This window comes from Lissotriton vulgaris, chromosome 3_1 (assembly GCF_964263255.1).
Source record: "Lissotriton vulgaris chromosome 3_1, aLisVul1.2, whole genome shotgun sequence".
In the NCBI taxonomy this organism is placed as follows: domain Eukaryota; kingdom Metazoa; phylum Chordata; class Amphibia; order Caudata; family Salamandridae; genus Lissotriton; species Lissotriton vulgaris.
In genome coordinates this window covers 2,001,327,688-2,001,353,975 of record NC_141689.1, presented here as the reverse complement: position 1 = coordinate 2,001,353,975, position 26,288 = coordinate 2,001,327,688, and the positions used below count along the sequence as shown (strand labels likewise).

Genomic DNA, 26,288 nt, shown 5'->3' with positions numbered 1-26,288 from the left:
AAGGTAAAGGCTGTGACGACCTGATCTGGGTGACAGAGGTAGGTTTGAAAGTAGGATGTGACAAAGTCAAAGCTTGTTCACAAAAATCAGTGAGGAAGGCCAAAGCTTCTGTTGACATTGAATTATCCACCAGTGGAATCTGGGCATGTACCCTTTGTTAAATAATCGTAATACAGTGCTATGGACACATTCTGTGAATAAAGTGTGGTTGTTTATTTTTGGAACTTTGCTGAACATTTTGAGGAAATACCGATTGTTGAATAATGTAAAATGTAGAGATATCCCACTTAGAAGTGGTTTATTTAACACTGGTGTTGTAAGCATCGCTATAAGGTTGTATGCCATTGTGCCCATCTCAGAAATGTTTGCAGTGCATTTTACTAATCTACAGAGGTTTGTCCATAGGACCTGGATGGTGGTGTCTTTTTAGTGGAAAATGTGTACCTGGTAACCTCTTGACTTAAAATTATAGGTCATGTGAAGTCTTTAAGAGGGTAATCACATTAAGGGGAGTTGAAAATGATACACATGTGTGGTGCCTTGCATTACTTGAAGTCTGCAAACCCTATTGGTGGTAGCACAATGGCTATATACCATCAGTACTGATGTCAATCCCGTAAATTGAGAATGCATCAGTGAAGTCATCTTTGGTTTGGTTTTTAAACACTAGTTTTTTATCTTATATGAACATCTAACTAAAACATCACTTTAACCTTTGTTTTTTCAGTGAATTTCTAGGGAATATTGATGAAAACTAAGCTCTTTTTACCACACACAACTATCACATCAGTTTAACTGAGGGTATTTTCAGTCAATATCAGTTTTTAAAATTTGATATCCAACGAACTCCACCAATGCACACAGCATCTGGCCAGGCCATTCACCAAACTCCAGCATTGGTGGCCAACCCCAGCAGCACAAAGCCATGGGCTGTGTGTAGTGAGGGTGGGTCGTTGTGCCCAATTGAGCAACATGTAAATGTAAATTGATACTTGTATAGCGCACTACTCACCCGCAAGGGTCTCAAGGCGCTTGTACGAATACCGCTGTGGAACCCATCCTGGCATTCCCTGTGAGGCATCCACTCCTGGGCACCCCCAAGGTGGAGGCCAGGCATCCTTAGCGTTGTGGGAGCCGTTGTGGAGATTAAGCAAGCTATTGCCCAGAGTTGCAGACTTGGACTCCATGATTGGAATAGGCACCGAGGCGAGAATTATCAGGTCCGTGGAATTTTGAGCCCAAGACCCGCCAAGGCGGGGAATTGTACCCTGGTCCCGGGCTAGACCTCTGCATCAGGGTCTGCCGCTCTAATCATTGAGCCACACTTGCTGCCATGCTCCCAACTCCTTGCAGACGCCTGCCCCACATTTTGTTTTTGTAATTTTTTTTGCAGTTACCACACTACTTCTGCAATACCTGCCACATAAGCTTCAACTCCAAGGTTGCTGCAGGGAAGCTTGCACTGAACTGTGGTACCATGGGGGGAAAGCTTGAGCAGTGGCTCCTGTGGGAGTACAGCGGTACTGCACAGGAAGGGCGCACTGGGTTCAGCAACCTAACTCTGGTGGGGGGAGGGGTTGGAGGTGGGGATAATCCCTCTGGGTCCTGCTAAAAGCGCCTAGGAGTCAGGCTGCCCTTGCCAACCCTTTGATAGCTGTAAAAAACTTTTGGGGGATACATGGACTGAATCCCCGAGTCCTGTAATGGCAGTAGTGACATTCTGTTCTGAGTTGCTGCCAGCCAATCAAATCACTTGGTACAACAGAACTGTTTCTGTAGTACCGAATTGGCTGACAGGAATAAAAGCTCTCTCATGGGCGAATCTCTCATTCTGGGTAGAACATTAAAAACCGAAGAGCTATAATAAACATTCCATCAATTATAGATATCAACATTTACTCATCTTACATTAATTTCTTGTCAAAGCTGGATTATACACACACAACACATGCACAATTAAATAATCATAACTCCAAAGGACTGTGACTATTCACATACTGAACCCTTTCTCATGCCTTCCCACTACTACTCACCTTTTCGAGATATGTATAGCTCCAGGTCTTCCCATCAGCAAAGAGTCGAGACACAATCCTTCCCTGGCCATCATAGTCCACTTTCTCGCTGGTGGTTCCACGCTGTATGCTGGCAATTTGACCAGTGGATGAATAGGTAACATTGACTGCCATAAGCTTACTGCTTGGGAGCCAGAGGGTTGGGTGTCCTGAAGTATCATATGCGATCCTCAGCAGAAATTTTCGGTGGTCATCGTAAATCTTTTCTGTTTTTAAGATTCGATCATAATCTACTGAGAGGAGGTTTCTGCCATTAACCTATAGAAAAACAAATAACAAAGAGCAATAATTATCAAGTTGTTGTACTACCAATAAGTTATCACTCATTAGACCGCAGCTATTTAAACACCATTTAGTATGATTGATCCCCTTTGTCAGTGAATTAATTTAGCAACTTCTCGGTATAAGTGCAGGGCATTAGATTAACTGCTGTTTTAAAAGGTTTCATTAAACACTGAGACAGTCTGGCATTTGTTCAATGTCTTTCAAATTAAGTCCTTTGAAGGTTAGTCAACTGTTAACAAAATGCTAGATTGTTTTAATTGAAAAGTCGCACATCTAGAATTTCCGCCTTTACTGGGAAAGTGCTCCTTTGTGCACTCAGTTTAGATATTGGGTTCAATTGATTTTGTGTCTTTTGAAAATACATGCATAGGATCAGCCTTTGTCTGCAAATGTGAATGACTTTCACGTATAGGTACTGCTCAATGAGTACCTTGAATGCCAACATTGAAAATAAGCTTCAGCAACCAACATTTGTATTAGTTGTAAACATTGAGGAACATAGAAAATGTATGCATTGTAGACTTAGACCATCAATTTCCATAAGTATACGCATCTTGAGGGTAATCACACAATCCTTAACAAGACACAAGGAAATATATCCAAATCTTAAATGTCCATGCTTTCTTCAACTAACCAAGTTCACTTCTGAAGGCTGGCTAGTGTCCCGACAATTCACTGGAGTACACAAAATGGAAATATGCAAATATGCTTTTCATGTTTAATTATTTTATTTCATATAGAAAATAGTTTACTTATGGCCTTTTGCTCTCTCTGCAAACACTTCATAGAGCCCAGGGACAAAATCCCTTCCCTCAACCCGGATGGCATCTTCCTCACAGAAACCTGGCTTGAGATACTGCTATCCCCAAAGAATACAAGATGGCACACCCGGTCTGAATCAACAAACATGGAGGGGGAATCGGAATCATCTACAGGGACACCATCCACAGCATTACATCCACTGACGACCACATACCAGTAATGGAACACCTCAACTTCCAACTCTACACGGCCAGAAAAAACACCATCAGGGGCACCCTCACCTATAATAATAATAATAATCCACATTTGTAAAGCGCACAATCACCCGTAAGGGTCTCTAGGCGCTGGGGGCCGTCGGGAAGATTAAGCAAGCTATTGCCCAAAGTCATATGGTGCTGGACTAATCTGCCGCCGGTGCCGGGGATCGAACCATGATCCCCAGATTCCGGAGTCAGTCGCCCTGGCCGTGGCGCCACACCTCCAGACCACCAGGACCATACCTGGGCTTCTGCAACACCTTTCCGGAACTCATCGCCCTGCTTGTAATCGACTCTGAGCATTACATCTTCTTAGGGGAACCCCAACTTTCAGCTCAACTACCCCAGTGATCTCAACATCCTAGAGAGCAAGAGCAACATTAACCTCAGGAGGTCATCACAGACCCCACCCACACACGCTCCACTCCATAGTCATCTCCAGAGACACAGTCGGGTACAACCACACCACACAACTTACCTGGACCGACCACCACAGCGTAAACTTCACAATCTCAGGACACACATGCTCCAGCCAACCACACCCCCACATATAGTGGCTGGCCAAGCTCAAAACATCACCCGCCCGACAGACCACGCCTGTAACCTAAGCATCATCTTGGATAGCAAGCTATCCATGAAGAAACACATCAACACATTCTCATCCGACTGCTACCAAACCCTTCGTATGCTCTGCAAAAGCTTCAGGTTGCTCCCAGTCAACACGAGAAGGACTGTCACTCAGGCCCTCATCAACAACAGACTGAACTACGGGTACACACTCTGCATAGGAATCACTGCACACGTCCTGAAAAGACTCCAGATCTCAGCATCAAGGTTTATACTCAACCTCCCCAGCAGGACCCACATCACACCCCATCTTAAGAGATTACACTAGCTCCCGATCCAGAAGAGATTCCAGTTCAAGATGGTAACCCACGCCTACGAGGCACTGTACAATGAAGGACCAGAATACATCAACAAACACCTGACTGTTTACCAACCAACCAGACACCTCCGATTAGCTTCTCTGTCCCTCACAAGCATCCCATGGATCTGCACAACCAACAGCGGAGGACGCTCCTTCCTGCATCTGGCAGCCAAGGCTTGAAACAGCCTCTCCCTCAGGACCACATCGTCACTCCAGCAATTCAGATGAGAACTAAAGACATGGACGTTTGACCTATCAGACCTCCAAGCAGCAGCCAACAGCTCCCGCGCCTTTATACCCTCACAGGTGATGTGCCGCGTGTTATAATGCTTGATTGACTGATGGTGAAAATGCCTCACTACACCCACTAAAACGTGGGTTTCCTTGAGAAATCTTCAAGCCTAAGTTGCACAATTTCTCAAGCATTTTTAAAATCAAGAGTGCAAACTGGATTTCAAATTCTGGCCTGTTTGTAAATACCCACTTAATTACAGCTTTGTGCATGGCCAACTCTAATTCCAAGTTCATAAAATTTGACATCCTGATGAAACTATACACTTGTACCTATACTGAATGTAGTTCAGGAGATTTTTTTCCCTGCTCATTGCACTCTTGAACAAAACCAATTATGTTATGGCTTAGCAAGTAAAACACGCAAACTAGAAATCACTATCAGAACTCTGAGATGTAATGAAGCTTGAAAGATCAGATATGATTTACACTTTTTTATATCCCACCCAAAGGATTTTCCACGTTGACTTAATTTAGTTTAAGATCCATGTGGAAATCCGTCATCTCTCAATGTCCCCTAGAACGCACTGGCACAGAACATGATTGTGACATATTCAGTTCTACAAAGAAAAGAGCACAGCACATAAGGTAAAGGTTTACCAGCGATACAATAATAGTAGATGTAGGTCACATGAGACTGGAGCTCCAGGAGAAAGATGTGATAATACAATAGGATATATATATGTATAATAGCACTTTCATACAAGGGTAAGGTTTCTTTATAGAAAGTGCATGGTGGAAGTAAAAACGAATTATATGAACATGTAACAGACTAATAACCAGAGAAAATCTGTGACCTGAATAAGACCAGCAAAGCTATAGTAAGCAGAGATTTTGCTGACCAGATAGTCCTCTTTCTATGAAATTCACCTGCTGTATTACACATTAATGCCTATCACTGTGAGAAAATCTTATGCAACATTTTCACAGTTTGAGAGACCCCTACATAGTGAATGTGGAAGTTGAAGCAGAGAGCACCATGGAAGGTGGACAAAGAAAAATGCAGACCATATTAAGATATGTCTCTCTTGGAGCTCTGGGTGAGAATATACCATTCTTTTTTTTTTACTTATGATACTTTGTGTAACTGCTGGCTGTGTGGGAAGTGAAGTGAAAATGATGGTAGAAGAAAGAATGTAGACCGGCATAAGAAGTTTGACTCCCAAGTTCAATGTTTCTTTTCCTTCTTACACCTCTTAATCCGTGCTTAAGGAAAGCGTACCAAGCCAACTTAATGGACCATGTCTTTCTTGATCTACAGCATTGAGAGCCAAAGGGTGGTGAAGATATTTGGCTAATTCTGTATTATTCTATTTGTTGGATGTGGCTTATGGTTGATCCACATGACAGTGAACCAGTAGAACAAGTTACCTTAAGTAACACCTTATCTGGTGAGGTCTCTAACTGCAGATTCATTATCTTAGAATTATATCCAGTCATCAGATTGGATCAGGAAATCTTTCATAAGCAGTATACCTGCACACCTGTAGGTGGTGTCATTCAGCTCTGCATGACGTCATCCACGCTAGAAGTGACAGTGCCTATGTAGGTGTTACCCCAGTGCAGTGATGCAAGTTTCTTTTTGTGACTTTCTATGCCAGGAGCGCGGAGCCACAAAAACACTGACCACTGGTGTGGAAAACTAGGGCCGTGAAAAGGGAAACAGCCCTGTCCCTAGAAATTATTTTGCAGAGCATGGAGGATGGGTAAGTCATTAAGGAATCTGCGGCTATATAGAGTCTCTATCAGATATGGCGTTACAGAAGGGAAGTAACTTGTTAATCTCAAAGGGACTTCTAGGTACAGATTCTTTACCTTAGAATTAATACTCGAGCAATACCTCCCGACAGGTGGGTGCATGAAATTGATTGCTCATTCGGTCCTGCAGGACTTTATACTATCAAAGTGCCCATCCCAGTGGACCTAACTGCTCAGGTAGTAGCGCTTTGTGAATGTGCATAGAGATGTCTATGTTGATGCTTGGTAGATAATCAGGCCTGGAACTCCTTGCGCTAAGACTGTGGTAGCAGGCTTAGGTCTGCTAGAATGAGGATGCAAACCCTCAGCAAGCCCCAGTGCGTAGCAGATTTTGATGCAGAGCACGATCCATCGGGACGTGGACCACTCCTACATTGACTTTCCCTTCTTTGCTCCTAAATACCAGATGAAGAGTTGGTCGTCCACCCAGAACTCTCTTGTGTGGTCAAGGTAGAACAACAATGCTCTTTTTGGGTCCTGTTGCGGCAGTTCCTCCTCTTCCTTAGAGGTATGTGTCGGAGCGTAAAAAAGGAGGCAGGGTGATGGCCTGGCCTATATGAAAAGGAGTAACTACGTTCTGCAGAAAGGAAGCTCTAGTGAGAAGAGCCAGCTTGTCTGGGTAGATGCTCATGTATGTAGGAGCCTCATGCTCATGTATGTGTGGAATTAGTAGAGACTCCACTGGAACCTGCGGGACCCAAAAGCCCGCCGGTAGGAACAGGCCGCTCAAATATGAAGTATATGGCCTCATAAAACTCCTGAAGTTGAGTGGGGGACGCCTCGGCTCCTGGAAACTCTGGGAGGTGCGAAATCAGCCCAGGCGCAGGCTCAAACATGGAGCCCTGCCTCAAATGACTATGCTCATCCATGGATCCGAAGACCACGACATTTGGGGCAAAGTTGAGTACCTCTTCGACGTCTTGCTTTTCTTCTTTTTGTGAGATTTGCTTGAGTGGCCCGATGACTTAGGATGTGATGAGGATCTTGGACTTCATGACTGATCCCAGAGCCTTCCTCTCGAAAAGGATCAAGACCATCGAGCCTCCGCACGTCGTGTGGCAAGGTGATTGAGGGGCCCCCTCCCTCAAGGCCTTGGGAAGCATGACACGGCAGGTCTTTACAGCATGGTTGCACTCCAGGCACCAGCGGCAAACAAGATGGGGGTCCGTCACTTACATCTGTCGATGACAGGCACCACAGGGTTTGAAGCCAGCCTTCCTAGTGGACATCCCTGCCACGCCAGGAGAAAAACTCTTAAAAAAAGATTTTGATAAAGGTCGAAAAAAGCTTTGTAAAAAATTGACTGGGGGTAGCTCTCTTAGGTCTGTGCTAACTGGCGTGGAAAGAAAAGATCGTACATTAACGTGCTGTGGTGGCAGATGATGAGAATGGAAATAATGCTGCATGACAGTAGGTCTCATGATTTACATGCCTTCTGTATGAGCACAGAAAAATCCCCTTGAAAAGATGACAAACGCTTTAGTAGAAAAACACTGTTTTCATCATGGACTCTTCCAGAGCTGGTTAAAAGCTTGTAATGATGAGCTAACATATCTCTTAAAGTCATTTCCTTAATATCCCTTCTGTTACATGCAATACTACAAGAAGTAAAGTGTAACTGAGGCAGGTGGCTAATCGGTCCTAACTAAATTCATACATCCAAAATAAATAATGCAAGACAGTTGGGGCATTGACAGAAGACGGACCGGCCACAGAGGGTAGCATAGCACAATATGCACAACAGCTGTGTATAACACACAACCATGTGGATTCACAGAGTACATTTAGTGATGGTCACATGGCAAGTAAAGAACATATCACATTAGAATGAGAGGAGGTTAAATGGAGATTAGTCCTTGAGCTGTAGGTTTAAGGAAATATCCTCCCAAAGAAAAAAGGAGACACAAATAATGAAGAAAACAGTATTTATCTTCAGATTTCATCTTGAGATAATAGATCTTCAATGTTGCAGTGGCCTGACACTATATCAATTTTTCAGATAACTTGAGCAGATAACTTCATGTTTAAGTGGTTTTCTCATGTTTACTTTATTTGATAATACATATACATTTCTTTGATATATGTGTAAATAGCACACAATGTGAACTCGATGCAAAAAGGAACATATCCACAAAAACATCTGCACTACAATTCCCGTACAACACCTAAATGAGGTTTCATAAGGCCAAGAGCATGTATTCAATGGTCAAAGACCCAAAGTCTTGGTGTGCAACAATTTGAAATAAGAATATATGACTATACTGAAAAACAAGCGAAACACTTTGTTAAGAGTGGTAGATGAGACAACACTTTTTTCAATGTCCTACAAATCTGTTCCATAAACAAACAAAACTTGTTTAAAAAAAATTGTAGTGTTCTCTCTAAATGCAGTATGAATTTCACTGATATGGCATCATGATTTAAGAACAAAAATAGCTACCAAGTACATATTTGGTTACATTTACAATATTTCCTCACCCTAAGTTTCCGACCAATCACATTGACTTTCCCTTGGGCTTGCTCTTTTCGATATCTCCACTCTACCACATTCTGCCCATTCTCGCCCGGAAGGGTCATATTTCGCCTTGCAACCGTTGGATTAACTGGGCCAGCTAGAATGTGGGGCTCCGTTTGGTAGTGAGAATCCATGCCATTTCCATAGATAATTCGGATGGACCCATCATAACCAATCTGGTAACTGTTCCTAAACTGATCTGATAAAGAAATAAACGGAAAACATTTAAAATGATTCACAAAGACAATAAAAGTTAGAAAATAACTACAGACACAAATACATTTAATATTGATGTTAATCCAAAATCAACCATGAAATCCTTTTAGATAGGATAGATCCACCATTTTACACTATATTTTGTAGCTTTACATTTTAGATACACACAGACTAGGTACATAAATAATAAATATTAATTATAGTCTGATCAGTTCCATATATACAGAGGCAAGAAAAAAAAGCGCTATACTGTCATTTTGTGCATACTAGATGCATTCAATTACTCAGGCTCTAGTATATCGCTGTATCAGAATAATAAATATGTTGCATGAGTGTAGAAAAATAGTTTCTTAATCCAAATCATATCTACATATAGAAAAAATTGTAAATATCATACACTTAAAAGCCATGGTTTAGACAATTTGTATGGTCTTGGTTCACAGCTCAGCTGTCAGCAACAAATTATGTGAGCATCATTAGATAGGAGCTATGGCTCTACCCATATGTTGGAACCAGGAGTACAGGGTTTGATTGGACAGAAGTTGTGTCCTTCCACAAAATAAGTGCTTGTCCTCCACGCAGCTATGATCATTTTGTTTGTTCATCTGGCTGCCAAAGCTTGAAATTTCAGGGTTATACACCTGACATTGGAATGCTATTAAAGTGTCTAAGAAAACTGGATACTTTAGTTTTTTTTCTTCTGTCAGCAGCACATATTGGAGGCAGTCATTAACTTACATAGAATTTTAGGTCTATCTTGACAGTGCAACAGTCACTGACCTTTTAACCTACACCAATATTATTCTACAGTTCTTTACTTCCACACAAATGCAGATCTATGGTAATGCTATTAACTTGTAATGCTTCACATTATCATACAACATTCCTTTAAAGATAAACCTACTGGCATTGCCAATGCCTGTTTTTAGTGCAACTTATTACTGGCATTAGAGTTATTACCTTGAAGCATTGTGTAGAAAGAATCAATTGAGGATAAGTTGGACGTAATGCTGACGTCATCTTCCCTGCTTGATGACTCAATGTCCACTGTAATGGCTCGGTCCATTTCTCCATGAAGATTTGTGACCACTCCAGTTGGGAATGTGACGTTTGTAAGGCGCCCTTCGCTGTCGTAACTACAAATCAAGATTAGGGAATCAGAAAAGGTATGTTTAACAAAACCATAAAATGTTACATTTTTAACATAAGGCTACCAAGTTCCAAATGTGTGCTTCTGGAAAATGGGATATGCAGAATGACAACTTCAGACAAGCTTTGAAATAATCAAAAGGCCGTTCACATATGCTGAAGCCAATGCAGCACTGCCATGCATATAAAAGGATGTACTTTACTCTTTGAAGTATGACTAAAACTTGCAGTACATCTAATTTAGGTTTTCAAAGGGAACGTGCACAGATGCTGGTAAAATATTTCAGAGCATACAAAACTGAAATCTTATTAGTTTTAGATCATGCCTAGCTTTCTACTTACCTAATATGTATTAGGCTGCCGATGTTTGTCTCAAACAGAAATAACTCCTGCTAACTGCAGCTCAAGGTGTCTCCAATACTAATGTTATTTTATTTCTGAGCTCTTGGCAATTTTTTACAGCAACAGTGTCCAGTGACCTAACACTTTATAATGTTGGTGTGAAAATGAAGGGCAGAGTTGGACGTAAAAGGACGCAATTTACTAGTAGCAAAAAACACAATCCGCGCCGTCTTCTATTGCAGTTATGCAGTGAAACGAACATCTAGTGTCTGAATTGCACAATGGAAAACCAGAAAACCTGGGATCAATCTCTGCTTTCTCCTTGACCAAACTGTGTGATCCTACGCATTTTTTGCACGTAGTCTTCTTTTTTCTTCATTAAGGAATATAGGAGGACCTCGACATACTTGAGTTCAGACTTTGCTATGTATAAAACCTGCTGTATTTGATTATGTTGTCCACATATATTAGCAACCTAAGCCACCCGATGGGGCACATGACATCTGGCTTGCCTTCTAGTTCACTATTGGCATTGTTGTCAGGGTGGGTAAGCATGAATATTTCTAAATTCATGTTTGAAAACTATCACTCAAAAAAAAAACAATATCTCTCAATGCTGTGGTATGGTAAAACGCTTCTGCATGTTAATGAAAGACACTTTTTTGAATTTCGAAGAAACGTAATCCTTTTTTTACATAATCCTATTTTTACACATTTTTGCAAGATTTCTTTAAAAATAAAGGTGTTTCTAAGGTTAAGTGGCGCAGGACACCAGCATAGTTACTTCATGACTTCCGTTAACCTTCAAATAAATGACTGCCAGTTTATTTAACATGTTTTTCTGAATATTAGTGCTCAGCAGGTAAACAGCAGCCTGTGCTGCTGATCACCAGGTTTGGAGGTGGCATGGATGTAATGGTCAAGAGGACAGCAAGCGGCCATTGGGCAGTACTTAGATTACTGGTATAGAGGAATAATGTACCTTCTGCAAAGCACAGGATGAATTAGAAGGTCAGATATTTGTATTTTACATAGACAGCTTAATAGGTTACTACTTCGTTGTACACCACCTTGTGTTATCGGAAGGTCTCAAGTTACAATTGTTGGTAATATAGCTGAGTGAGCCACTACACCACACTCAAAAGATGGGGGAGGGTGAATGGATGTTAGGCTACGCTCAGCTCGGTGGTGTCACCTACAGATACACTTTTGAAACTTAGTATTTTTAATTCTGTATTGTAAATTAGTACCAATCAGAATAGAATATACCATTCAAACCTGGCACCTGATTTTTGTGTTATTCATTTTTATTGTATGTATGGCATTTTCTTCTTTAGCCTCAGCAATGACGTTATAATGCTGCATTTGTAAAATATACGCTGCTTATATTAAACATATTCCTGATCAGCAGAATGGGTGTAAGCCAAAAGGGAACCATGCATTGATAAGCCCACAGATTGTGCAAAGTTAACTGAAAGGAGTGCTCACTGCCCAAGGACGGGAGCACGGGCACCTACCCACAACTATGAACGGAGTGGGAAAAACCACATGACTGAGCAAAAATAGGCTTGGGCACCCTAAAAAAAAAGTGGCCCATACTTGCGGATTGCGCGTTTTTAGGCATGCTTTCTTAACTTCACTGACAAAAACAAAATGCAAATGTTGCCAGGACTAATTGTGCACGGATTTGTTCATAATGGTGAACTGTACCTGAAAACAAATAAGGCAACTTCTGCTAAGGCACCCTGCTCAATCTGCATTAACTAACGGGTCAGCCCAGCGAGGGACTGGGAATGACCAGGTGCGACCAGCGCAGCTAAATAAAAGTGGTGGGCTGGGGTGGGGTGGGGGGGGAAGTCGTCAGACAATGGGATAGGTAAAATTAAATAAAAAAATTAATAAAACCACTTACCTTGCGCCTGCCACATCGCCCTCTTGAGCAAGGAAAGTGGTTTTATTATTTTTTTTAATTTAATTTTACCTCTTAAAACAGATGGTGGATCGGATGCGCAGCGGGAGCTGAAGTTGCGCCTAAGAAAAGCCTGTCTGTGCCTGTCCGCCCAGGGCCAGAAACCCTGGTCCTCTGCAACCAGAAATTAGATCTTATACTCCTTTGGTTTTACACAGTTTAAGGCCTACCATCAACACTCATTGTCAGGTTTCTAGCCCTGTCAAACTTCCACCCTCTTGTGCTTTCTGCCAGTTTGAACACATTCCTAACCACCAGCCTAAGGCTTTATATGAACCTCAGGTCAGGGAGGTTGCGCCTGAGATAATCCCCAGCTGCCGGGCTGATCCTTCCCCGCCCCAAGAATTTCGGTGCTTCGGTTTAAACTGGCGCTCTCTCTACAAGCAACAGCGACATATATTTATTTTCCTCTGTGATGCTAGCCCAGACACAGTATTTCTTACAAAAACTTGGCTTGATGACTTCTTTTAACCCAATCTTATTTCAGCACTCCCTGGCAACTTTGCTCTGATGAGGACAAATATACCTCACAGAAGAGGCGGAGGTATTGCAATCATTTTGGAAAAGATCTAGAAGTGTAAAATTGAGGACCTCCAGATTCCTAACTGTGAAGCCCTGCTATTTACTCTTTTTCCCTGAATTTACTTTCTCTGGGGCGCTAATCTATCATCCTCCTGGGTTTCCCAGCGACTGGTACTCAGCTTTTCCTGATTCACTGCCCCCCATGTTTTGCGGGTAGCCAATTTTACTTTGCTTGGTGATATCTACCTTCATCTTGAGGACACCAATAATAACCTAGCTTTGGCTTTCATAGATGACTTGGGCACTCTAAATCTCTTCCTCTTCAACTCTGCACCTACTCATGGTGGGTAGGGGGTCACCTTCAGGACCCTATTTTTTCCAGCTTAACTTTATCCGTCGCACCTTCTCTACAACTCTGCTGGATGGATCACTTTTCAGAGCCCTTCAGTATCAAGGTCATTTCCACTCTCCTTTTTCGGCCTGCTCTGAAACTTAGAACCAGGAACTGGTCCAAACTCGACATGGCTGAGTTAAATAAGTTGTTTAACCACGAAATAGCTACCCTCATCTCTCAACCTGACCCAGACCAAATCTCTGTGCACCGATGGCTTACGGAGGCCACTGACTCGATCTTGACACTTATGTCTAAATTGCAATGCAGAATGTATCCTACAGCTCCTTGGTTCACCCGAGTCCCTCGAACATGAAAAAAAAAACATTTTAAAACTGTAGAAAGACAGTGGAGGAAACATTATCCGACTGAGGCAAAGTCCGATTATGCACTCTGTTAAACAGATCATCCTACGTATTTTACGGAGTGGATTACTAACTCCCAATATTGCTAGAAGACTCTTTTCAAATTAGTGAACGAACTATCTGCAGCTAGCAAAACTCTGACTCCACCTTCTCTTTCCCAAAATAAGTGCATCGAGTTAGCTACATTTTTTCAAAGCAAAGTTGAGTCAATTCATCATCAACTAGCTGTAGAAGCCACTAAATTAGTGAGCCTGGTGCTTTCTGTAACCCCAGTGGATGGACATCAGAAAGTGAATTCTTCGGCTAATAAGCCTGCGGAACCTTCCAAAATCATGGCTTTATCCTCTCTGGATATGGCAACATTAGAAAAAGTGCTAGGATCCATCAAGTCCGGCTCCCGCTAGATCCTCTTCCTCCTGCAAAACTTAGTACTCTGCCCTAATTGTGATTCTTAAACTCCTCAATACTTCCTTGAGCGAAGATTATGTATCTCATGCAGTTGTCCTCCCCTTGCTAAAAAAAGGTTGATCTATACCCTTCCTGTCCGTCAGATTTTCGTCCAATTTCCCTTCTTTCTGTCTTCTCCAAGATTCTGGAAAGGCATATCAATACCCAACTCTCCTCATTTGTTGAGACCCGCAAGTTTCTCCATCCACCAGAGTCCGGTTTTAGGGCTGGTCACAGTGCCGAATCTGCTCTCCTTGGGGTCATAGAATGTCTTAGGCAACAGCTCGATTCTGGTGGTATGGCCACTCTCATCCTGCTTGATTTAGGTGCCGCGTTTGATAGTGTCGCATCCCATTCTGGCAGTCAGAATTGAGGATTTGTGCATTGAAGGTTTGGCCTTTCGGTTGGTGACTTCCTTTTTAAAAGATCGCACCTTCCAGGTCGCCTCGGCCAACATAAGATCTGGGACATTAGCTCTGACCTCTGGGGCCCTTCAGGGTTCCATTTTGAGCCCACTTCTCTTCAACATTTATGTTCGCCCCTTGGCAGATGTAATTAAGAAGTTGCGGTTCACCCTCATCTCATACGCTGACGATACTCAGATCATCTATTCATTATCAGCTGCTCAGCATTAAGATCCCTCCTCACTTCATCTCGGTCTGAGGAATGTTTCCCTCTGGATGAATAAAAATGCACTGAGGCTTAATGATGAAACAACTAAGGTCCTGGTTCTGGGAAACCCTGAAGTTTGCAGAGTCAATCATTGGCCAGATTCTCTTGGGCCGCTACCAACTTCGGCAACTAAGGTCAAGAATCTTGGCTTTTTTATTAGCAACAATCTCTCCCTCCAGCCTCAGGTGTCCAAGGTCACGGCCACTTGTTTCTCAAGTGGCTCTAAAAGATCCTCTGGCTAATTCCTCCAGTCATCCACAGAACAGTAATGCAAGCTCTGGTGACGTCCAGATTGGATTATGGCAATGTACTATACTTGGTCGCAGACAAATCCTTGATCCATCGTCTGCAGATCATTCAGAACGCAGCTGCTCGCCTTGTTTTCCGACTGCCTAGACATGCTTCAACTTCTCTGTTGCTTCACGAACTGCACTGGTTTACAGTTGACAAGCGTATCGAATTCAAAGCTTTGTACTATATATTCCGGGCCAGACATGGTTTGTCCCCCTTATACATTCAAGATATAGTGAAATCGTATGTGCCTACCAGCCAGCTGAGATCATCCAACCTCGCACTGTTCACAACACCCAGGTTTTGTTTTGCTCGCATGAAGGGTCGCTCGTTTTCCTACCTGGGACTGAAACTCTGGAATTCTCTCCCGGTTTCTCTTAGGAACAGTCACTCTGTGATTACCTCTTGTAGGAATCTGAAGACATAGCATTTTAGCTGCCATGTCTGTTTTCTGCTTACTTTGGGGTTTTAGCTGCCCATTGCGGCTTCCAACTGCTACGCCGGGAGACCCTTTACGCGCTATACATATATATATATATTTCAACATGCAGGCTGTTTCTTTCTCTGACACAGCAAACTAGGTCATCCTCACTAAGCATTAGCGCCCCATCTAAAATAATCCCACTTTTGGACAGACTACTGCACAGGGCAAGGAGGAGCACGTGCAGTGCACTGGGAGGTGCTGGCAGGTGTTGCGCTGCCTTTTCTCGATTTCTCGTCAGTCGAGGCAATTCTTCATGCAAGAGGCAGAGAACGAGGGAGTGCAAAATTTAAGAACTATTTTAATGTCTGCAGCACAGACAATCAACCCAAGGAGATCTGCATACAGACTTAGGCTAATTCCATTTAATATTCTTCAGAAGAGCAATCTTGTGAATCAAATCAATTGTTTCGCTGAATTGTACATTTGGGCATATCTAGACTGTAAGACAACGTGCCTGTTCATCTGTTTCCTGTGCTCTTTGAGTTACAGCATGTTAGAAGGATAGAGTTCCATTTTAGAAATCTAGAAATAGATAAGTGATCCACTGTTTTTATTTCCAAGGGTTCCCGTGCAATTACTGTATGTCACCCAGGTTTAGAAATATTAGAACAAGTTGGCCGGTTTACTGGATGGAGTCCAGTGTCACAGGTAGAAGAATGCAGAATGATGCGATAAATGCTAGTGATATAACTGGTAGATTTGTGGTCTTCTTAGTCATGCCCAAGTGGGATCATTACTGTGGGAAGTCATGTAACATGCTGCAGTGGAGCCCAACAAACTACAGCCAATCCACTCAGGCTCGAGGAATGTTGCCTCATACTCTCTTGAGTGGCTGTAATAAGGAAGGCAATGCCACGGTCTGCTGAGCCAACCAGTGCCTTATTGAGGAATAAGGATTATTCCAATGCAGTGCTGATGCAAAATTACATTTTGGTGGGCATCTTAAAGAAGTATGGTAGTCATGCTGAGATGTGCCAGTACTAGTGAAGAGGTGATATGATGGGTTTCTGAGCTGTATTTCAGCCAGACATCTGTCACTATGACCTATTGGCCACTATAAGAGATGAAAACACTGTGTTATCACTCTAGGGGCAGAGTTTCTATGGTTGCTTACAGCTCTCCAATCCATGAAGGTATCCATCATTTCTGTGAGCAGGTGAGTAGTGCTAATGTTGTATTCTTCTTAGGGTCTATTGGTTTCTACAAGTTAACAGCTCTGGAAGTGCACTGAGCGATCTAGTTAGTGTACGGGGTATATATTCAATAGCTTAGATGCTGGAGGTGGATACTATATTGATTGAGTTTTATATGCCTAAAATGTTATTTTGTTCTTAGGTGGTGAAACTGTTGATATGTCCTTTTTGATGAATTAATAACAACTGTACATAAGTTTACATTAAACCATCCATTGTATGCCTAGTGATCTAGTCTTAAATTTGGTAGCAACATAAAATTCTTGGTACTCTCTACATAAACCAGAAACAGTTTGGAATAGGACTGGAAAGAAAAACAATTTAATTTTGTGGTTAACGTTCACCTGAATGTTAAGTTAAGTGGTTTAGCCTTTGTGGTTGTAGTGACTTATGGTCAGGAGTTATTGATAGGTCATAGTGTACATTTATGAGATCTTGGAAGGGACGTGGGGCACTATAAAATTTACACTAGACTATCCGTAGGGATGGACCGAATGAAGTTTAGCGTTCCAGTCGTTCAGCGCAATAATCTGCAGGTCAGTTGAAATAAGATGTGGTTCATTACTGAGACTGTAAAATAGAAGAGTGGATTACCTGGGGAGAGCTGCTACTGATGTAGGCACTAGTGCACAATTCTATAGCAGCGGTAAACCAAAAATAAAGTAAAACGACAGAGAGTGGTAGATATTTATTTGAATAAGTTGTTGTTATAGTAGCATTTAATTTCGGTTGTCTTTTTTATGTACCACTTTGTTAACTTGAAGTGTCATTTTCATATAAGCACGTCAGCCCAGCCAGCTCAAATTGCATGTTTTGTACGGACATACCTTTTCAAAAATGGAGAAGTATCAATAGTGTTTCCTTAACCAGCAATACAGCAAACTGATATGAGTAAAATAATGCAAATGGTAGGTAGGGCTTGGTATTATTGCAAATAGGTGATACAATTTCCTTTAACAGCAGGGCACCAAATTTGAGTGTATATCATTAATTAGCAGCAAATTGGCACGTGATAGCTACACAACTTGAGTGTGCTGCAAAGAAAATTGAATATATCTACGACTTGATTTATTAGATATTTCTGGCCACTGTAATTAACTTCTATAAGTAAGGGCACAAGTGTGTATATTCCTTTTCTGATCAGTGCCAAGAAAATAGAATTATCCTTTTATGATAAAATTAACATCTCTAGGATGTTATTACAATTCAAAATTAGTGAGAGGCTGTGAATCTTAAATTGATTTCGATGTGGTAAATAATTTGCCATATTGTTTTTTTTACTGTGTCAGAAGAATAGAATTTTGCTTGGTATAAAAAAGCTAGTGACTGTTTCAAATGTCATAAACAGAATAAAAAAATAAAATAAAGTTAGGCAATAGCTAGTATGCCTTTTGGTATTACATGTTAAAGATGACCTCGAAAGCAATAACATAATAATTGGGGTATGGTAAATAATTACAATCCTGGTGTTTATCAGGTAGTTACATTAATGAATTTGTTTCGTTGGAATAATGTATTCTGTTTTTGATTTTCTAATCAATTGCAGATCAATACAATTTTGTATTTTTGGTGGTGGTGTATGTATCCAAGACATATGACTCCCTAAGCATCTGTCCTGATGAAAGACACTTAGAATAACTTTAGAGCATTGAAACTTCAACCATGCCACGTCTAGAAGGGTCTATGGGACACGCTGATAGACTTATTTTATGTATGGTAATAAAATATGAAAAACATACAAACAGATTGCGCAGGTGTTTTTCACTCCAGTTGGTTTTCTCCTCAGATGTGAACTCACGGGGTGGGTAATACCATTAAAGTGTTGCTACCTGACAGAACAATATACATTCTGTGGTTCAGTTATTCAGTACTTGTTTTCAAACAAGTGACTTGATATAGAAGTCTAGGGGGCATTGTCCCCACAACAACTCAGATCACAGGCTGATCTTAGAGGTCATGCGAAGAACCTCTTAACCTCATTTTGGGCTTTTTATGGGACGTTTTACCGGCTCAGAGAGAAAGGCTTGCAATGTCTCAGCGCTGATTCCAGTGGCAGAGGTCAAGATGAGATCTTTCTTGTATGTGAATTATTGTGTTATCAAAAGAGACTCGCTTAAATATGACCGTATTGTTAGGACTCTGATTAGATTTGTCATGGGCACCTCGTTGGTGAGTTCATGAAGCCCTCACCCACCAACCTAGCTGGTGGCATGCTTCATCATCGGGCCCACCCAGTGACACCTACTGTGTCACGGGTGTGCTGCGACGCCTGATTACAGTGGAGCTGGTATTATTACTGAGAGTGCAGTGTGGGGTTTAAAGTGAAGTGTGAGTTAAAACGGCTTGGCGAGGGTCCCAGTACCCGAGGGTAAATTAAATTTTAATAACTGGGCCCCCGTCAGCGGTTAAAATAAGGCTTGGGGATGTTTAAGGGAGGCGAGTTACTACCCCCTACATCCGTCAGTTGGTCGACATGTTTCAGCCAGTGCCTTAAATTAAATCTGGCTTTCCTCAGGACCAATTATTGTGTTATGTCTGCAAATGGGACTTTGTGACAGATCTTGAGATTAATCAAACATGGGAGTGCAATGCATAATTCCTAAAAAGGTATATATAAATAATTGCAAATAATCCCTAAGGAACAATTGTTGTAATATGTATGCGAAATAAGGCTGCCACAAAGGAGGTAACCATGATGGGCATTACAAAAGAGAATGAGAGACAGAAGGTGGTGAGAAGAGAATACCTAGAAAGAGATTGTCAGAAATAGGATTATTATGTGGGGTGGGTGATTACCCAACTCAAGAACTAATCACAACCTATTTCAGGGTAAACTTTTAAAGTAATTAAATTAATGTGAGCTCGACCCAAAGGTAGCCAAGGCACAGAATAGATGGGTTTAACCTAGGGAAATGAGTAAAGTATTTATGCAGTACCAAAACACTAATAAAGTCAAAATGCAACGCAATAAAAATCCCAAAACCAAATTAGAAAAAGAGTTTAAAATGTAATAACCACAAGGACATCAAAATCACAAAAATACAATAAGAGGAACTGGGGATATAATTTTTTTAAGTTTTAAGTAGGAATAGTGCCAAGAAGCATACAGTGTCAATGGTAGTCAACAGTAGCAGTAGAACAAGAGAAAAAGACATAGGCGCATTTTGACACCGGTTGGACACATCAATTAGGTTCATCTGGTCAAAGATTTTACCTTCTGACTTCAGTCATTTAAGTCACACTCAACCACAGGAGTAAACTTATAAAAGACCCCAGAACCTAAGGAGAGGAACTTAGAAACTCACAAGGCCAGACAGCAGGGTCTACTTCAAGTCCCATTGCCACGGTTCAGGTAAAGGCCTCTTGTTCCTTTTTTTATCCCTATAGCTTTAACATGAGGTCAGCTTTAGGACCCTTGGCGTCCACTTCTTTGTCCTGGGTGCAAGAGAGAGCAGCTCAAGACCTTTCATGGCTCTTTTCAGGTTGTAGACAGTAGGTGTATCCCTCTTTTGATCTTCCTCAAGTCCAGGAGTGTTCTGAACTGGAAGTCTGGAGATGCCAAATGAATGCCTGGCAGGAGCTAGTGGGTTGGAATGACTCCTAAGCACGCCCTAACCAATGTGGTAAATGTTCCTGGGGTGAACTGTACCCTCTTTGGATATTTTCAAGATGCAGAGGTCTTCAGTCACACTACTCTTGGGCTCTGAGGACTGGGTGTGCATGAAAGTATTGTACTATGGTAATCATAGTGTCTTCCCACATGCAACACCAACGTCTAGTTTCACCAAGCCATGATACCCACATTAAACTCTTGAGACAGACATAAGGTAGTATGAATCAGGGTTTTCCAGCAACCAGACAGTGAATGCACAAGAGTTATTTGGTATCCTGTTTCCCTTTCCTTTCAAGAGTGCCTCCCAGTGTTATACATAAACCCAGCTGACTTGTCAAACTGAATTTGACACTGTAAGGTCGTAAAGGAATGCTCACAGTCTCACACTGCATATTCTGTCAGATTAGGGTCAGCCTATTGTTTGCTCCTGGGAGGCATTTCACATCCATTACACCTATTCCAATGCTAATTGCTGGCTGGGAGAGCAAATGCAAATGGACCTCCAGGGGCTTTGAACAGGGAAACCGTGACATTCTAAAAATATCTTTTCCTTAATATGTATCAAAAATCATATTTCAGTATTGAATTTCTAATAACTATTACAAGCCATTGTTCAATAATTTTTGCCACAGTTTCTTAACCAAAATTACCATTATTAAATGTAATAACATTACTCCGTGTTTTCCTATGGAACAGTCAGCCTTACTACAATTAAAATACCTTTTGGGGCCTCCAAGGACATGTTTAACAAAATCCTACATGTCCTACTTTTAAATACTATGCAGTCTCATTATGGCCAATAAGGCCTACATAGAGGTGACTTTATTAAAATGGTCAGCTTTGATATGTCATAAGAGGTTATTTTGACAGGTCGAAATTGCAGTTTAAAACTGCAACAGCCAAGCTAGGAATTGTAGGCATGCAGTCATGTTTGTACTCTCACTGAAGTGGATAGCACAATGAGTTCTGTAGTTCATTACTGACGTATAACTTCCTGGCCCTGGGAACACTTTGTAACATATATTACAGACTTAATGATAAGCTAAATATGCCAAACAAGTATATACCAATTTCATCATGTTGAAAGGGGGAAGCATTGGTATTTTATCACTGGTTAGTAGGGGCAAAGCGCACAGAGTTCTACAGCCAACAAAAATATACGGTCCTGCAAAAAGATTAAAAATCTGGGCTTGATATATGGCAAATTTCGATTAGAGATAATGGGACCTCAGGCACACAGCCCTGTACTGACAATGCTCCATTACAACCCCCACTGTGCGGACAATGTATTAAGCTTCCTATATTACAAAAACACAGCACCAATGTTTGGGTGGGCTGACTCGAAAATCTTTTACTTACGTGGGTCCACCATAAATAATGTCAAGATCACTGCTTATGACACCCAGTATTCCAAGGATTCCATCCTTCTGAGAAACTGATATTTTTTGCCCTCTCGCCCTTCCTCCCAGGCAAAACACTTACAAATGTAATTTAAGGATAGTATTTACAGCGGGTAAACAGTTGACAATGAAAACGTCACTGCAGGATTGTTAGAGGTCTCTGCCAGGGAAGGACAGCTGCTGGAAAAAATGGTAGCCCTCATAACTTTATGTCTCAGCTCTGGGGTCCTTATAACTATGTCTCAGCTCTGAGAGTCTGCACATGGGAAAACAGTAGGAATCCGAGGAAGACTATTATGAAACTCATCATAAGAAGCCCACCACAGCAGACAAGTGCATTTTCTATTTTGAACCAGAGGCAGTGCAATCTTATTCACACATCAAGATGCTTTTGCCTCCTAAGCATAATTTTCTAAAGAAAACTAAGTATAATGTATTATCTTTTTACAAATCCTCGAATTCAGAACACCTCTACATTGATACTCCTGAGAGCTAGCCGCACGATGGATCCGCTGGAGGCGCTATTATTGCGGGTCCATTATGCGGTATCTGCAAGTTGAGTCTTACCGCACTGAAACATGCATCATGGACTCTGGTAAGGATGGGCACTGTATGATTGTGAGGAGAGATCATATTATAGCGATTGTTTACAATAAACACGCATTCACAAAAGTCATCCTAAGAAAAGGCATCACATTAACAAATCTGAAACAATAATAAAATCCAACAAAGCAACATAAATATGGAACTTATGTAACGATTTTACCAAAGACATCTAAGCAGGATTATGATTAGCCAACTGAAGTAAAGAGCAAAGCCATCAGAAGAATCCCTTCTCTAGCACGTTTCAAAAACGAGGCCAAAACCTTCCTCAAGGGTAAATTCCTCGTCTAAGGCCTGCCCGCAACCACCGCATCATGCATTCCTAATCCAAGACTACCGCTTTCCCAGACTACCAACTCCTCACGCCAAGATCATATGGGTCCTTTGCTCCTACAGACTATCACTCTGATTGTAACCCTACATGTTGATCTTGTATATTTCTGCACTTTAAACATTTTGTTTGTTCATCATTGTATACCATGTAAAGCGCTCTGATACCTTCACAGGTCAAGTTTGCGCTCTATAAAACACACAAAAATAAAAAAATAAAAATAAAGATGAGGCGGCCCTGCCAGGATTCAAGCCAGTAACCTGTAGATCACACCGTCAATCCCAGCAGCAAGCACACAACTCACTGAGCTATCATTCCTACTCTGTGGCGCATTGTATCAGCGAAGACATTTGCCCAAAGGCACATTATTTAACTTGTTTTATAAAACCTAACTAGGATTACTTTGCTTAGTGAAGGAAAGTTGTGCTACATTTTGAGAACGCTTGAAAAGCCTGGCACTAATATTTGAGAAAACATCAAGAGCTCCGAGGAAACATTCCCCTGCCATAAAAAAGGTTCATGATTAAAATCGATAAATACAGTTCACGGATGACATACAATATGGGAGCAATGATGTTTCATTTTGTTGGATTTGCTACCTTCTTTTCTTTTAAAACGTGGAATCGTTGATCAGGGCATTCGTCTAACTGCACACTGTAAAATCGTCCTGATCAAAGCCTGAAGGTAAGATTTCAACCTTCAGGTCTCTCTTGGCCAGGGGTCTCAAACGAACAGCTGGAGAACTACTGGTAGCTCTACAGCTGCATGTAAGTAGCACTTCTATGTGCAGCCCAGCCTACTAAATTAGAGGCTATTGCTTGGATGAATTATCATAGGTAAACCAAAAATAGAAAAGTGTGTATTCAAGATGAATATATGAATTTCCAAAATACATCTCATTCAAAGTTGCTAAAACCTTTCTTGCATTACTCCGGAGAACCCCGCCTGGTGCACTGAGTTAATCACCTCTGGCAGTCTTGCATGGGGTGACTACTAATGTAATGTTGTCTGGTGTGGTAACTATACAGTGCTAATAACACTGGTAGCTCTGCATGATTTAAATTGAACATAAGTAGCTCTTATTACAGAAAAGGTTGGAAACCCCAGCTCTAGGTACGCAGGATTTACTTCCCACTATCACTGCTGAGCCAGAGGACGCGGTGTGACATCAGACAGAGGCAGTGCTCTCTACCACAGTTCATTCTGACACAAATCCTTACCTCAAATTCATTAAACAACGCTAACAATAGGCAGTAAAATATTTTATGATGTTACTTATTGAAATGCATAATCCATGAGCAAGCTCCCTAAAGAATCACATTGTTATGTGCTGGTGTAATGTCCATGTGCAGCAGGCGGTGCCAGGCAGCAACGGTGGGCTGCCAGTCTCTGTGGATAACAGAGTCAGGCAGGCCTCCTCAGGAGATAGGAGACCTTAATTTCTAGTACTTCTCTGCCTCTACTTCCTATCCAGGTTTAGGTTCATGCATGTGCTAAGGCTATTAATTCAGGAAAGAAGTAGTTGAAGCCTGCGTACTACAGAATGGTCTGGTAAAAGGAGGACCGCGGTTAGTGTTGCACCTGCAACCTAGCTTCTTTACAGGGCCAGCCGATGAGAAATCCAACTCAATGAGAGCTTCTCGATTTGCAATAATGGTGTACATGTGCTTACAAGACTAGTCTGAATAAAGAAGCTGTGGCACAAAAAAACCACACTGGATTGACTTCCAATGGCTGCTTTATTTCCTGACCCACCAGACATCACCAGCAGATGATAGAAGCACAGATGGTGTTTCGTACCATAACTCCCTTTACCTTATCTAGTCTCAACTATCACATTTGATGGGACAGCACCTATCACATCATTCAATACTCTCAAACACCATCTTGCCCCATTTCATCCTGTTTCTACTCAATGTTATCAAATTACAACCCATCGATCTGTCCTTTGAGAGACAATCCCTGCACATCCCCTGACATTCCACCATTCTCTACTTACAAACACTGTCGTATCAATCTCCTCTATTACGTCCTCTCATTCTTACATAGTTTCAAATAATGCCTTTTCCAATTGTATACCATCATTCTGTACTTTCAATCATTATCATATCCTGCCCAACCCTATCACATTTTATTCTAAACGTAAACACTATCCTATCAACCCATACTTTCAGTCACTATCTTATCATTCTATATCATCAGGCAATATTCTACGCTAACACATCCCTGACTTTCCATTATCCTATACTTGGAGACAGTGGCCTAGCCTATTCCATCCTATATTATATCATTCAATATTTCACTCAATAACCTATTCCTTCTTATATCCCTCATTCTATGCTTTCATACACGATCTTATCTCATTCCACCCTAATATTTCCTATCTTTCTATAATTACAGACAGCATCCTGTCATGCTATACATTCATTCACTACTCTTGTATGTAATCCCATCCCTTCTTCCCGTCTACAGGGTCCTCTCATATCAAATCCTCATTCTGCGGTATCCCATCTCAATACAATAGGATCTATAAAGAGCACGGCTGCCTCTGAAGAGGCATCCCGGCACGAGTAGTTCTAAAGTACACTAAATGATTGAACCACAACCCATGTGGGGTGCCTAATTATCAAACAGATATGTTTTCAAGAGTTTATGGAAAACTGATTCAGAGGGCGCAAAGCGGAGGGTTAAAGGCAAAGAGTTCCAAAGTTTGGCAGTTAAGTAGGAAAAGGAACGACCACCTCTTCTTGCAGTACTTACCCTCGGGACAAAAAGGTTTTTGTACATTGGAGAGAAGTGCTCTCTTCTGATGGTAGGTAATCAATCTTTTTCTCAGGTAGCCAGGGCCTTTATGCTCACATGCTCTGTAGGTGAGTGTTAGGACTTTAAATTTGATGTGGCTAACAATGGGCAGCCAATGAAGACTGCGCAAGGGAGCCGTGTCAGAGGTGCAAGCAGGTAACAACTTCAAGATCAGCCAGGCGGCAGCATTCTGAATGATCTGCAGGCAGTGGAGGAGATAGGAAGGTAAACCTATGTGCAGGCTGTTCGCATTGTCTAGCTTTGATGTAACCAGAGTGTGAATGACAGATTTACGGCTCTCCCCTGGGATCAAGTAAATCATCTTCCTAACCAATTTCTGCATGAGAAAACAGATGGCAGACACAGATCTAACCTGAGGTTCAAAAGACAGATCGGAGTCAAATTTGACCCCAAGGCTTTGTTCCACCAAGCTCTGAGGACCACCAGTTATAAGCGTTTGGATGACAGTCAATGTAAAAAAATGAATTTCTGTTGTTTAAAACTTTAACTTGAGGCAGTTCACATTCATCCATTAACCAACAGCCTTCAGGCAACACTTGAGCGCAGTCAAAGCAAGCCTCTCCTTCTCCTGGAATGAGCGCATCAACTGCATATCACTTACATAAGAAA

The 26,288-nt window shown here is 41.6% G+C and overlaps 1 protein-coding gene across 3 annotated transcripts in view; it reads right to left on the bottom strand.

Moving 5' to 3' along the window:
- Window positions 1-26,288, bottom strand: part of TENM3 (teneurin transmembrane protein 3) — a 1,290,943-nt gene that overhangs the window by 14,234 nt on the left and 1,250,421 nt on the right. For all 3 annotated transcript variants that reach the window (XM_086962461.1, XM_086962463.1, XM_086962462.1), the window contains 3 exons: window positions 10,045-10,220; window positions 8,832-9,067; window positions 2,034-2,330 (listed from right to left, as the gene is read on the bottom strand). In XM_086962461.1, coding sequence (XP_086818587.1) covers window positions 2,034-2,330; window positions 8,832-9,067; window positions 10,045-10,220 — 709 coding nt within the window. The remainder of the gene's footprint in view (window positions 1-2,033; window positions 2,331-8,831; window positions 9,068-10,044; window positions 10,221-26,288) is intronic.